Raw genomic sequence first — 14,950 nt, 5'->3', positions numbered from 1 at the left:
TTTAAACTGGAACTTTTCACAATTAGTTGGGCATCTAAACTCTCAGGGGTGATATGAACAAATACTAGTCACTGGCATCTGAGAAAACGTGTACATAACATGTGTATATTCAACAATGACCTCATTTGTAGGCTATGCAATGAGGAATTAGAAACAGCCACTCATGTCATCTTTGAATTTGAAGCAACCGCTTAATGAAGACATAACCTGCAATACTAAAGAAAACCCAGGATAGGAATTGACATTATTAAATAAAGAATAAGATGAGAGTGAGGAAGAAATGTGAATTTTTCACAAGACACAAGCAACCCAAGAAACTCCTATACATATTTATTGATTCTTACATTTCATCTGTTAGTTTCTTATTTTTTCAGATGATCTTAAAATTTATCATGAACTTTCATATGCTCAGGACATAATTCTATTACAAAAGCGTTTCTTCTGGCAGAGTGCTCAGACCAATCTTGCACGTCATCTTGGCCTCAGATATCACAGCTACACCTTCCTCTCTCCTAGCTTCTTTTGCTGATGGCAAAGCTGTGCTATCCTTTGGCGCCTTAAGATAAATGGAAGCAAATGCGGTCATATTATTTTTACTCTCCAAAACAAAACCCATCATACAATATTCATCAATAATACTCTAAAGAGTTTGTTGCTACACGACACCTGAGATTCAAGTCTAAAGTACTTTTAAAAAGGGCATCTGGTGGATCTTAATTATACTTCGTTGCAAAATAGTAGACTCTTTGCCCTTTAACAGATGCATCATTGAAAAATATTTGCTGGACATTAATTAACACCCAGCTAAAGTAAAGAATAGAAAATTTCCGTTAAATTCACAAAACTGGAAAATGTGTTGTTTCTCCTGTCAGATTTGGAAAGTTTCTATCTCTGCTTTGCCCATCTTCTTTATATGATAGTTAAGAGGGTAGTAGCTGTTATACATAGTTAGGCATATTTTACTCCAATCCTGCCTGCTGATAGAGGAATTACTTTCTCTCCCTTTTCAAAAGATTTATAAATATCTTAACTTGCATCATAACTGGTTCCATCGGTGAGAGGGTTGCCCATATTTGGCTGGATGGGCAGCTGTTTGTTCATTCCTTCTATACTTTTATGTCTTGGAACACACTTTAAAGTAATCTTGTTTTGTTTTCCTAGATCAATTAGGCATTACACAAATTGCCTGACTGAAGATTGTTAAGATTACTCAAAGGAGTATTGCTAGGGTATGATTAATTTCTTTTAACCCTGTACCATCCATATTAGGGCTCCTTCATTAAACATTTGGCTGCTTCCCTTTCGAAGATCACTTGGAAAGTTGAGATTTCCTCTCATTTTGTCAGAAACCATCATATTTACTTTAATTCTCGCCAAAATTTGGTGATGGTTTCTATTTAGATCTGAGTGTATTTTCCTGTATTTCAGGAGTCTGTTGGCACTCTCCAAAGCCACATTTTGTACTTATATTTGCTAAAGTGGGAGAGATTGGGTGCGGTTTTCATCATTTTTGTGGGGCAACACGTATACATTGTTCTTGTTATATAGTCACTAGTCTTTGTAAATAATTAGAATTTGTTTTGTGCCCACTTTTTTCATTGTTTCAGGACATCATATATGGCTCCACATCACCAGACTTATGGTGCATTCCCCATTTTTTGCTGTTTAATCCCAATACTTAGTAGCGCCAAATTTAATAATTACAACAACAAAATAAACATTTGAAGCCTACGTATGTGTCCAGCATGCAGAGAAAGGTAACTCGATCCCACCTAATTGAAGGGTGCAATTCCTTCGCTCTACACAGAGAGCACACAGGAATGGCACCCGATCTGAGAATTGTGCTTGAGCAAGGTGGCAAGTATTTGAGTCCCCTGTCCCGGTTTTTGGAGAAAATGGAGTTGTTGAATTGTATGTAGTAATAATAGTTGTGTATATCCAGTTTGTGTTGACAGTGAATGTATTTATTAGTATGAATGTGTGATGTAAAAAGGTCAATGGTGGAATATAGAGCACCCATTGACCCTCAAGTAGGTCAGTTGTAAAATATGTATAAAGGTTGTGTTGAGAGTGAATGTATTAATTAGTGTGAATGTGTGACGTGAGAGGGTTGATGGAGGAACATCGAGTACCCCATCAATCCTCAATTAGGTTAGTTGTATAATATGTGTAAAGGGTGATGGAGGAATACCGAGTACGTCATCACCCTAATTGAATTATTTAAGAATGAAAAGAACTGCATGCGTTGGATGCTGAATTGACTTGGCTGTTGATAGGAACCCCCCCGATAAGACTGAGGTCTGCCCCCGGATGGCAACATCCAGGGTGGGTGATTTTTGAGTCTGCTGGTGGTTTACTGTAAATAGCAAATGCTGCAATGGCTGGTGGACTACGAAAAGCCAATACAAATCCAAATAAAAAAACAATCCAATTAAAATATATATCTTCCAGAGAGAAATGGCGATATGGCCATTGTGGTGAACATTTTAATTATTTGCTGTGAGAATGCCTCAAAAGAAGATATATGTATATAATCATAATATATATAATTATACATAAAACAAAAACAATGTATAATAAAAACCAAAGGTAATAAAACAAAATGTGATTTATATAGATAATAATTAAAAATATTGTAGCTTATTGAAAACATAGAGGTAAAAATAAATATTCTCCCTATTTGTCTCACCACACTTGTATAAAGTACTAGTTTTAGGGTTGAAACTTTTGTTAAACAATGTATAACATTGATATGAAAATGCTGTATGATGGCATTGTAATAAGCATTTCATTTTGGTTTAGTTTCTTGGTCTGTCACATATCTTATGTACACACTACTTTCAGGTATTGGGTCCGGATCTGTTTCTTGATACATGTACGAGCAAGCAATAGCCAAAACTCCTCCTGAAATTGAGACAAAAATAATTTAAAAGGATATAATTTAAAGAGAAATGAGTAACCATATTTAGAATAAACAGAATACCATCTTGGCTGAAACTAAGTGAGGTTATTGAAGTAGGATATCGATGGAACTGGCACAATCTTTTCTTGTTAAATCCATCCCAAATATTTACATAACCATCCGAACCACCAGTTGCAAATGTATTATAACCTTGGTGGAATCTTAAAAGAACAAAAGTAATGAAAAAAATGAATTTCACATCTTTCACATGTAATGAAACAAATAAAAAGGAGAATAATTCATTTAGCAATTACGTTATTGTGTTGACAGGATATATTTTTTCTACACCTCCTTCTTTAATCCTATGGCATTTGAAAGCATATTTTTTTCTTTGAATCTCTGGCCTCGCATCGAGATATTCTACAGCTACTCTTCCTTCTATGCTGCTCAACACATAACCCTTTCAATATAGAAGAAAAATTAGAAAATTAATAAATTACAAATGTATAAATAGTGTATATACCTGTTTATTAGGAAAACAACGAATGCACCTTGTCTGATATTTCAAACTAGATTCCCTACGCTGAAGCACATAACCCATGTTACGCATATCCCATACATAGACTTTTCTGTCAGCCGTTCCTACGACAAATTTTTCCCCACACAATCCGATAGTGTAGACCTATTGGTTTTAGGAAATTAATTACTAAAAAATGTATGATTACCATTAAAAATTTATTATTACAATTTAAGCATTAAAACTATAGATTTTAAACTAAAAAAATAATTAATTAAGGTTTTTAGTTGAGATGAAAAAAAGTTAATGGCACGAGAGGGATTCGAACCCACGACCTTTGGCTAGATACGCCGCTGCTCTACCACCTGAGCTATCGTGACCTCGATCCACTCGGACATCAACTCCCCATCTTAACCCCACCTTATGAGTTTTCCCTCCTTTTGCCATTTTTCAAATGTCGTGTAATCGGTTTGGATTCTCGACGACAATTGAAATGGCGACGGAGAGCTTTAGTGAAGTGTACTTTATTTTTAAATCATTAATTCACTACTTTCGTGGTCCGCTTGACCAATCAATACATGACAATTAATTAGGGTTTTTAGTTGAGATGAAAAATGGGTTCGAATCCCTCTCGTGCCATTAACTTTTTTTCATCTCAACCAAAAACCCTAATTAATTGTCATGTATTAATTGGTCAAGCGGACCACGAAAGTAGTGAATTAAAAAAATAAATTAAAAAATTATAATAATAAAAACTATTAGCTTAAAGAAAAAGTAGTTTTAGATTAGATTGTTTCATGGTTACAAAATTTAATTGTGTGTGACACATGGAACAGCAGGTACATAAGATAAAAATGAAAAACTCAGGTTTATCAACTGTCAGAATAAGCGGAACAGTTGATCAAGGACAAATGTCGTGGATAAACCAAATGAACTTGAAAATGAATCAGCCTTTGTAGCACAATGTCAACATCAGCCTGTTGGGCTACCTATACTTGCTGACTGCTTAGGGATGGTTAAGGAACCAACCCAACCTGACTGTGTCTGTTGAAATTACACAACCAACCATTGAAGAACGAAAAATGGCAGAATGCTTCATGAACAAACAAAAAATGGTGTTATTAGACCGATCACGGAGATGATTGATTGATATTGAGATCATCCAAATTCATTACCTTACACACCTCAAAACACTATCACATAAAATATATTATCCTGAATTTTAATTTTATTTTACTCCAAAAGTAGATATTTATTATTTTAGGAAATATACCTTATCTGGTTGAAGAAAACTGCCTATGCAACGACCACTTCTTGTATCCCACATTTTTACTTGTGCATCCCACCCACCTGATAAAATACAACTGTGTTCAGCAGAGCATTCTACCACTTTTATAGCGTTGCTGTGAGACCCAACAATTGTATCTGAAAACAACTTTGCATTAGATCTGCTTTAATAGAATATTAAAGCTATGTACATATTATACAGTTGATTCTCGGTAATTCAAACCTAAATAACTCGAATTCCCTGGTAACTCAAATTTTTGCAAATCCCCCACGCTTTTGTTTTGCCCACATTCTTACCGTCTATAAGCCGAACGTTTCAAAAAGGAAAACCTTGATTAGACAAATTTTCTTTGTAAGCCCACTCAACCAGCCCCATTTCTTTACCCGAAGAGCAATCATCCCCTACTTTCTTAACAGACCAACACCACACAGTGCGCAGTACAGTTCATGCTTATTGGTCAGTTTTTCCCCCCCAGTTCATTCTTTTTTAGGTTTTGTTCATTTGTGTACAAAAAAGTCTGTGAAACATTATTGCGTGAAGGAGAAACTCAAAATTATTAGGGCGTTGGATGAAGGCATTAGGAAAAAGAGCAACGTTGCCAAAGAAATTTGGCATACCGCTTAATACGTTACCCACAATTTTAAAACATAGCGATAAATATAACTCGAATAATAACTCAATAACTCGAATTTTTTAATTTCCCCCTGGGATTCGAGTTATCAAGAGTCGACTGTAATTAAAATATCTATTATGTACATATACTAAACTTATTCAATCAAATAGATTCTGCATTTTACAATAATTGCATACAACTACAGCTCAAAGAACCTAATTTGCTAAACACATTGAAAGACACACAAATATTTTTTTCATCCGTACTTCATTTTTAGTTTTTCATCCGTACTTCATTTTTAGTTTTTCATCCGTACTTCGTAAGAGTTTGCAAAAACCAAATTTTCAAAACTAAAATAATTTGTTTCCATTTTTTTAATATACAATTACAATACAACCTTTCTTACATATCAGGTATTTTTATGTCTTCAAAATTTCTCTTAAACCTAAATTTTCTGACTGAATAATTCATTATTTATATAATATAAGGTGTACCGGAAAGATCTGTCCGCTCCGGTTATAGTTTCAACAAGTATGTACATATTCATTTGTTGTTTGTTGAAATTTGAAAATAACAATAAATTTCAAATTTCAATTTGTTGTTTGTAGCACTGAATGAATACATACTGACCTAGCAAATGAATTAAACAAAGATGATTCATGTTAGTATTCAGTGAGACGCGATTGTGTACCCCCATGGCTACTGTTTTATTTTGTACCACTGTATTTTGTCGAATTCCAACAAGGAAGAATAGTTTCTGATAGAACATGGAGAAAATGGTTCGAAAAATTTCAAATAGGTGATTTTGACCATTCTGATAAGCCACGCTCTGGGCGATCATCCTTGATCGACAATTCTTTGAAGGCCATGTTAGTGCAAAATCATTTTTTGACAACATTGTAGATTGCAGAAAAGCTTGACTCAGCTCAACAAACCAATTCAGACCATATTCAGAAACTAGGATTGGTGCCACATGAGTTAAGTGAGAAGAATTTGAATGCTCAAGTCTTCATTGGCATATCTCTGATAGCTCGGAACAAAATTGAACCCTTCTTGGAACGGAAAAAAACTGAGGATGAAAAGTGAATTACCGGATTACTTATGAAAACATCATAAGGAAAAGGGCATATTGTGAATCCGGAAAACTTGCCCCTTCACCTCTAAACCAAAGTTGAGCCTGAATAAGAGAATGTTGTGTAAATGGTGGGACATTTGAGGACCAATACATTATGAGCTGTTGAAACCGAACAAAAAGCTAAATTCAGAGAGGTACTGCCAGCAATTAGATAATGTAAAAACAGCCCTCCAAGAAAAGAAGCCAGCGATGTTCAATAGGAAGACATCATACTGCTTTGGGGACTCGTCAGAAACTCAAAGGGATAGGCTGGAAAATTCTGTTGCATCCACCATACTCCCCAGACCTAGCACCCTCTCATTAGCACTTGTTTCTGTCCAATAAAGTTTATATACGGCATGAAAAATTTATTTTTGTTTTATTCTAAAAATGGACAGAACTTTCTGGTAGATTTTTGTTAATTACTATGTATTTACTTATTTTTAATTATTGACTGCAAAAATATTGTTGAGCAAGTTGATCCCAGTCCACACAGGTAGTTGGGCGTTAAGCCCTCCTGCATGAAATATTAATTGTATTTATGTATTTTGTAATTTACGTTTATGTATGTTTTTATTTAATTGTTAACATTTTACCGCAAAATAACAAAGATTAAAATAAATGAATACATTTCATTATTCTATTCTAGCAAATTTGGTATTGAATGCAACAATGCTTTCCATATAAATTTGTACAACAAAAAATGCATATGAACATTACTTTGCAAAATCCATTCATATTTATGATTCATTATTTAATTAACAATTAATTAACACTAAATTCCCAATTTTTATAAAATACTTTAAATAAAAACAAAGATGTAAAATGCTATTATATTAATTTTAAATTTTATTATGAATTATTATTACCTTTGCCTGCATTAAAATCAAACATCTTTAAAGTGTTATCTAATCCTCCACTAAAAGAATGAGCTGAATCCTAAAAAACAAAAAATATATATATAAAACAATTATAATTGTTGTAAATGCTTATTAATACCTTTTATATTTCTGAGAACGACAAGCAATTGTGTTTAAAAATTTTACCATAACAAATATAATTATAGTTATTTTTCACAGAATAAGCCGAAAGATGGGCACAGTCAAAGTCAATAGGTGGCCCCCAAAGAATCTATTTTCATAAAAGAGAGAATCATTCTAACTCAACTCAGAAGGCCATAGACCAGTTACTTTTAAGCAAAGCCAGTGCATATGTCTGGCATGTATTCCATGGTTGAGAGCCAGTAGAGATACTTGCTGATGTGAGAAATGTGCTCAAGCATAACAGCAAATCTTTGGGTCCCATGTTTCACTTTTTGTAGGATTTTTTTAGGCTTGCAAGAGCAGAGGTCATATCAAACCACAGGGTTCTAGTATTTTTTAAGAAACAAGCCCATCTGTAAGTATTGCTTAAACAAGCCCTTGCAGTGACGAAACGCCATGTCAACAATACCTACTGTTGTGGCCACTGGCTCTCAGTTTTACTTATTATTTCTATAATAATTATTATTATAAATAAATTGTTACTAATAAATGTTTCTTGAGTTGATTATAAGGAGATTTTACTTATTAATGTGAGTGTGTAGTGTGAGATGGCTGATGTGTAAGAGGTGACAGAGAAATATCAACTTCACAATCACCATACATGAGTGAATGGTATTCTCACTCGGTGCACCAAGTGGGCAAAATTTGTTTATGGTGAATGGTGGGGAGTACTTGAGAGTCCATTTGCCCAGGTACACTTTCAGTATACTATTTGGATTTTCAATTTTCATTGTTTTTATCAGCTTTCGCTACAAATCAGTTTTTTGTTGATTTCCACTTGCCACACTTTGTACACCATTGCGCAAAGTTTAAAATAAAAATATTAATAATTTAATATCACATAACATAGGAAATCTTATATTTGGGCAAATAATTAAAAATTTCAAAAAGAATGAATATATAAAATTCAAGGTTTTTAAGAAAAAAAGGGGGAAAATAAGTTGGTGCATAAAGTGCATAAACATATTTTAATCAACAAGACACACGGACTCAAGGGTTAAGAATGAGTGAGAGTGCGAGTGTGATTAAGGTTTAAAAACGGCATGTGTGGGCTGGAATGACTAGTTGTCAACGCCCCTTGGGGCCTAACTTTGTTGGGAAGGACTGCTGTGATCTGACCCTGGGCTGCTAACAGCACTAGAGTACGTGATTATCGAGTTTGATATGAGCAGTCTAATTTTTAATAAGCCTAATTATGACAGAACATTTGGATATCCATTTTGTATAAAATTCTTTTAAGAAATAAATATTATATATTCAAGACTTTGGTATTAAAGCCAGAAATAGATTTTTGAAAATCACTTACTTTTCTTTCTAGTTCCTATTCTAGGTGATTAAAATGTTATAAATTGCACTAACCTGAAAACAGGCATCCAAAACAGGTTTTCGGTTATGATCATACTTTAAACGGGATGTATTGCTGTGCACATCATACAATGAAACAGACCCATCCCAAGATGATATAAGAACAAACTGTGATGACGAAGGACTGAATTTGACAGCTGATATAGTCTCTTCTGTTGAATAATTCAACCGAAACTCTCCTCGGGATGGCTCTCCCGCCGGCATCTTTGTTATTGATGATTACTGGTTAGTTTATAAAAAAATTCAACATGAGCTGTGAAGAGATCTCTTTACTGGGATTAGTAGAGATCAGCCTGAAAAAAAAAAAATACAATAAAATAAATAAAAATGATTAAAAACTACAAGTTGGTACAATCATCCCCGAGTTCCTCACTGAAGAGGCGCAATGCTGAATTGCATTTGATTAACTAAAATTGCCCTGTGCCACTATAACATGGTACATGTTTTTGTATTGTATGTATTTTCCTTGAGGACAGATCTTAGATGTGTAATTTAAACTGTTCTTGTTTAAATTGATTAAATAAAACCTTTTTTTAATTGACTCAATTGTGGTAGCAATTGTACAGCCAGAACAAATTTGTACGTAATATCAGCTTTAAAGATATATAGCAGGACTCTGTTGGCCAGAATGAAAGTTGATGAGCGTTTGGCCATGCATTGATTGTACGAGATCATCTTGTTCTTCCAATTCTTTTGTTCTAACAAATAAAATTTTTTTATGTATTTATTTTGATGTCAGTTTTTGTCCTCGTTTAGACCAACATAATATAAACGGTTACTTTTAATGTCTTAATTGTGGTAATAGCATGAAAATTTTTTAACAAAACTGTACATAATAACTCCTTTGCATGTTATAGAAGAAAAGCTTGCTAGTTATTGAAACATTTCTATGTACGTGATTATCTTTGTCTGCCTGATCATTTGTCATTACTTAGTTAAAATAGAACCATGAAAAAACTACAGAAAATGAGTATGATGAGGATTCCTCAAAGTCCCCCAAAAAACAATTTAAACAGGAGGAGTGGCCCACCAGAAACTTAGCCAAAAGGGTAAAAACTTTGAAATTAATCAAGGTAAAAAAAAAATTGAAAGGGAGGAAAAAATGTAAATCTAAAACAAATTAAAGTGGATCTTTCCAACACACTTTGCCATGTAACAAAACAATTTTATTAAAAAGAAACAAACTTCCAAAATATAAATCAAAAGTTAGTCAATTTGCATATTGATCAATAGATATTTGCTATATAAAACTGAATACAACTCTGCTTAAAGACAATACAGTTCACATTTTACTTTACTTTTATTACTTTATATTTTTACCATAATTGGGACAGTGAAAAAATAACTTATTTTGTATAGTGTCTCACAAGAGTAAGCGGAAATTGCGCTTTTTTCTTTAAAATATCATGTTTCAATATTAGAGCTACCTGATTTTTTTATTACAAGTTATTTTTAAAATAGAACCTTACTACAAGCTAAACTTCTGAAAATTATTTTTAAAACAATTAGGATTAATAAATTAGTTCAGAAAATGTGGATCCAATTATGAATATCAGTTTGTTTATTTATTTTTGTTTAGTTTTCTCATATTTATCACAACAATCCCAGTCTATGTCTTGTTTATTGACTGTACTATTAGTTTAAAAAAAGTACAACGTTTTTTCAATGGAAAAGCATCTCCACATTATTTTTCTGTTTTCAAAAAAAAAATCTGCATAGGGTATTTTTTTATACAGAGTCGGCCTGTTTTTGTCTTAAGATTAAGATTGATTCATTGTCCATCATTTTGTACAATGTTTTAAATGCTACAATATATTGATATATTTATATTTTGTTTTATTTTTTAATGTGTTACTTTTTTTTTGAAGTTTGGACCAAGGAAGATGGCTTTGCTAGGTCTTTGCATGATTGAGTTGTGTGGTGTGTACATATGTCACGTTTTGATTTGAATGTATCGCCATGCCCCTCCACACACATCTGAAATCTGACAGTAAAAGGAGTAGGGGCTAGGAAAGGGCTATTTTTTCAGTCAAAAAAACATTTCCCTTTCTGNTTTATTTTGGTTTGAATATTTGAATGGAACATATTTAAAAAAGGTGCCTGATCAATAAATTAAATTATTGTAGTCAGGTCCGATCATAAAAACCTCTGGGACCTTGTTTTCGGTTCTCCGAATTCAGGGTTGGGCCCAAAACAGAAGAGACACGCTTATACATATATTTGTCTTAATTTTTGTTAAATTGTTAATTTAAAAAAATAACTGAAGATTATATTAAACTATGTATATATTTAAATGTTTGATCTAATACAAAATTTTGAATTTGTTATTTTATTGTACACTTTAAATTTACTATTTTGTGTGTTTGTATAATTAGTTAAGAAGTTAGATTAATTAAATCAAATTGAAACAGTTTATAATTGATTTTTCTTATCATTTTGTTAATTAATTTTCCATAGATACATTAAATTTACATTTGCAGGTATATAGGTTTGAAAATAGTTTATTTAACAATATAGTTGCTCTGTAAGTTGGTGAATTTTCGCTAATATATTTTTTTATCATCAGTGTAATTTGATTCTACGTACAATTCCTCTTGTAACACATTTGTTCTGAAGTAATTTATTTTTTCCTTTGTATAATTAAAAAAAAAAAAAAAATTGAGAGAAGAAATGTGCAACAAGCCATCCTGCCAACATAGTTGGTGAGAAATGTGTGGTGATTAGTGACCGTTAGTCGATTATTATTTGGAAATCGTGAGATGCGGTCCGGTGTGATGTAGGTTTCAGAAAAACATATTCTTTATCGTGCCAACGTTTCGATCTTTATTGAGATCATCTTCAGGGCCTGGGATTTACAAACATTGTTTAAATTTAACAAATACATGTAGGATGTGAAAAAAAGTAAATTTATACAATGCAAAAAAATATTTTTTATATTCAATCAAAGTATTTCTACTCACAACAAACACTTTGAGTGAGTAGAAATACTTTGATTGAATATAAAAAATATTTTTTTGCATTGTATAAATTCACTTTTTTCCGCATCCTACATGTATTTGCTAAATTTAAGCAATATTTGTAAATCCCAGGCCCTGAAGATGATCTCAATAAAGATCGAAACGTTGGCACGATAAAGAAAATGTTTTTCTGAAACTTATATCACACCAGACCGCATCTCACGATTTCTGAATAATCATGGTTGGTAAGGAGGGCAGCTAGCCTTCGCCACGGTGTTCGAGGAATACCCAGGCAAAGAGCTAACAGCCAATCAGGACAGGACCATCCATGCTGAGGTTTGGAGCTGTAAAAACTCCAAAGGACCTCAGTTCAGGAATGGGTATGTTGAAAAACTGGCCGTCCTGATAACCTGTGAGAACCAAAGTGCCAAAAAATGGCTCATGGCAACGATAACTCCCAACCACCTGAGAGAAGGGGCAAACCCACAGAGAAGTGTGTTCATTCCCTTCATGTCCGAGTACCTACTTAAATCTTATTCTGCTTTCCCAGAGTTATTTGGCAATTTAGGCCAGTTTTCAGACAAATTTGGAGTTGATTAGTGCCTTTATGGCTGTCGATTAGATCCACATTTACTTTTCCATAACTAATGTATTAATTCTAACTGTTTTAAAAATAATTTTCATAAATTAAGATTGTAATAACGTCCTATTTTATTTTAAATATAACATGTAATAAAAAAAATTTTAGGTAGGTCTAATATGTATGTACATTGTCAATATTTAGACAATAGTTAAACTATATATATATGATCCAGTAAGACCATTGTACTTACAAATGTTAGTCAATTTGCATACTTATAAGTAGATACTTGTACAAAACTATATGCAATCCCGCCTAAGGGAAAGTCAGTTCACATTTACTTGTGTATATTCTTACCACAATTCAGACAATAAGAAATACATTATTTTTGTAGATGATCTAAACAAGGACGGTTTCTATTTCACACATAAATCCAAAAACTGTCGCCATGGAATATACATACAAGAATTGCCGCGCGAATTTTACTCAAAATAAAAATAAAAATTTACACACCTGGACCAAGCAGTGGAACTTCTGTCAAGGAGATAAAACGGCCAAAATCGAACTTGAAAATGCAAAAATATTCTGGGTTTAACGTACACCGGTATGAAAAACTGAAATGCGATTCCGCAAAGAAGAGAATCGAACCGTTAAGAAACGGTTGAGGTCGGAGGCTGGGAGGTTGCAAACCAGCAGTCAGTTTAGACTTTAGAGAAGACCAACTTGGCGCCCAAGAAAGTGAACTAATCTGTGATAAAATATTCCTTCATTCTTACCCATAGCAAAACACCTTTTACTGTAATTATCAGATGAAAAATAAATAAAAATTATTTTTTTCTAATTATTTAATAAAAATTGCTATAATATATATGCCCTTGTCAAAATATCGGATGATATACGCCTAGGCATTGATGGTAGATGTTAGATGTATCATTCGGCGTGTATAGTATACTGATACTGCGCCCTTAAAGAGCTATTGTCCCCGTTCTGTACTTATAGCATACCAGTCCTATTTTATCAAATAACTTGATTACTAAGCCAGGTCATAGGGGCTGATGTTCTACGGTTACGTTTTACGTCCCAAAACACTTCCTCCTGCGGGCAAGTGTGGCACCACAGTTAGGCGGGTGTGTGGGTGTCTCCTCTGTTTCTTTGCAGAATCTGCACGTGCCGTGTTGAATTATACCAATCTTATTCAGTTGCCTATTCAGTCTGCAGTGTCCTGTTAAGAATCATTCAAAGTTTTTTCTGCTCCTTTGATACATTCTATCGTTTTTTTTCCTATAAAATTTCCCAGAAAGTTCTTTGATTGTGTGTCCAACGAGTGAACTCCACTGTTTCCTCATTTTCATTTTGTCCTCTTGTGTATGATAGGTATTCATCCCTATGGCACAGAAAGGCTCGGTCCTATATAGCAGTCCTTGCAATCGATCCCCCCCTCGTCACCCTCTACACCAACATGTCCTGGGACCCAGCAGAGGGTGTCTTTATTTTGCATACCCAAACTGTTTAGTTTAGTTTTGCAATTCATGTCGTTAAGCTAATGATGTTTGGCGTTAGTAAGGCTAGTTGGTTACTGACATGATAGTTGTTGTTTTTGTACCCTTTGTTCATGGTGTGACCCTTATTTGGATACCGGGACATAAAGGACACCATGGCAATGAAAAGGCGGATGGCCTAGCCAAAGAAGGTTCTAATACTGCGTTTGTCGGGCCACAACCGGTATTACCTCACTCTATGAGCACAGCGAAAAAGAGTATCAATAACTGGGGCATGAAACAATTCCTTAGGGAGTGGAATTTATCCCCCGGACGCAGGCAATCGAAAGAGTTTGTTAAGGCGATCAAACCAGCAGAATCGAAATGACTATCTCTATCTCAAGGAAGGGAATTAGGAGGCTGATAGGTATTCTGACGGGCCACTGCCCACTGAGAAGACCCTCTTCGTAATGGGTATCCTACCAGATCCCTTTTGCCGCTTCTGCGAAATAAAAGAAGAAACGGCAAGGCACTACCTCGCAGAGTGTGATAGGTATGCTAGGTCTAGATTTGAAATCTTTGAAGGAGAGGACATCACCAAATCACTCCCCGAGATAAAATGGTCCAAAATCTTGGGGTTTGTGAACAAGTCCAAGAGGTTTATGCAGGACACGTGAGCCGACCAAGTCCCGGACCTTTTAGGGATGGGGTACGAGTCTACCCAGGCATTTAACCCCTCAGGTCTTGGTCGCCCATCCTGCATAATATATATACCCTTTGTTCAATTTGAACTGGGTACATCTCTCAATTGCGTGGTCTTCAGCCTGGAAGATACTGGTGTATTTTCCCATGCATTCTGAGTATTTGATTCCAGGTCTGAATATTCCTGCCCCCCCGTACCTTATTGTGTTCTAGACAATTGAGAGATATTGTTGCTGGTGATCTTCAACGCTCTATCATTGAACTCATCCTGTTCCTTTTATATTTTAACAAAATAACTCTCCCTAAGAATGTAAAAATGGCTGTTTATGCTGAAGATATTGCTCTCCATTCCTCTTCTTGTAGAATAGGCACAATATCAAATAGATTAGAG

The 14,950-nt window shown here is 34.1% G+C and overlaps 1 protein-coding gene across 1 annotated transcript; it reads right to left on the bottom strand.

Moving 5' to 3' along the window:
• Window positions 1-2,605: 2,605 nt before the first annotated feature.
• Window positions 2,606-13,101, bottom strand: LOC106666936 (mitotic checkpoint protein BUB3). The gene is made up of 8 exons (XM_014394489.2): window positions 12,893-13,101; window positions 8,837-9,135; window positions 7,304-7,373; window positions 4,693-4,844; window positions 3,426-3,584; window positions 3,217-3,362; window positions 2,984-3,123; window positions 2,606-2,904 (listed from the first exon to the last, which is right to left on the bottom strand). The coding sequence occupies exons 2-8, from the start codon at window positions 9,044-9,046 to the stop codon at window positions 2,789-2,791; spliced, it is 993 nt and encodes a 330-aa protein (XP_014249975.1). The 5' UTR covers window positions 9,047-9,135; window positions 12,893-13,101; the 3' UTR covers window positions 2,606-2,788.
• Between the last annotated feature and the right edge of the window lie 1,849 nt (window positions 13,102-14,950).

This window comes from Cimex lectularius, unplaced genomic scaffold (assembly GCF_000648675.2).
Source record: "Cimex lectularius strain Harlan isolate CLEC.00 unplaced genomic scaffold, Clec_2.1 scaffold115, whole genome shotgun sequence".
Lineage (NCBI taxonomy): Eukaryota > Metazoa > Arthropoda > Insecta > Hemiptera > Cimicidae > Cimex > Cimex lectularius.
This window is presented reverse-complemented; position numbering and strand designations above follow the sequence as displayed.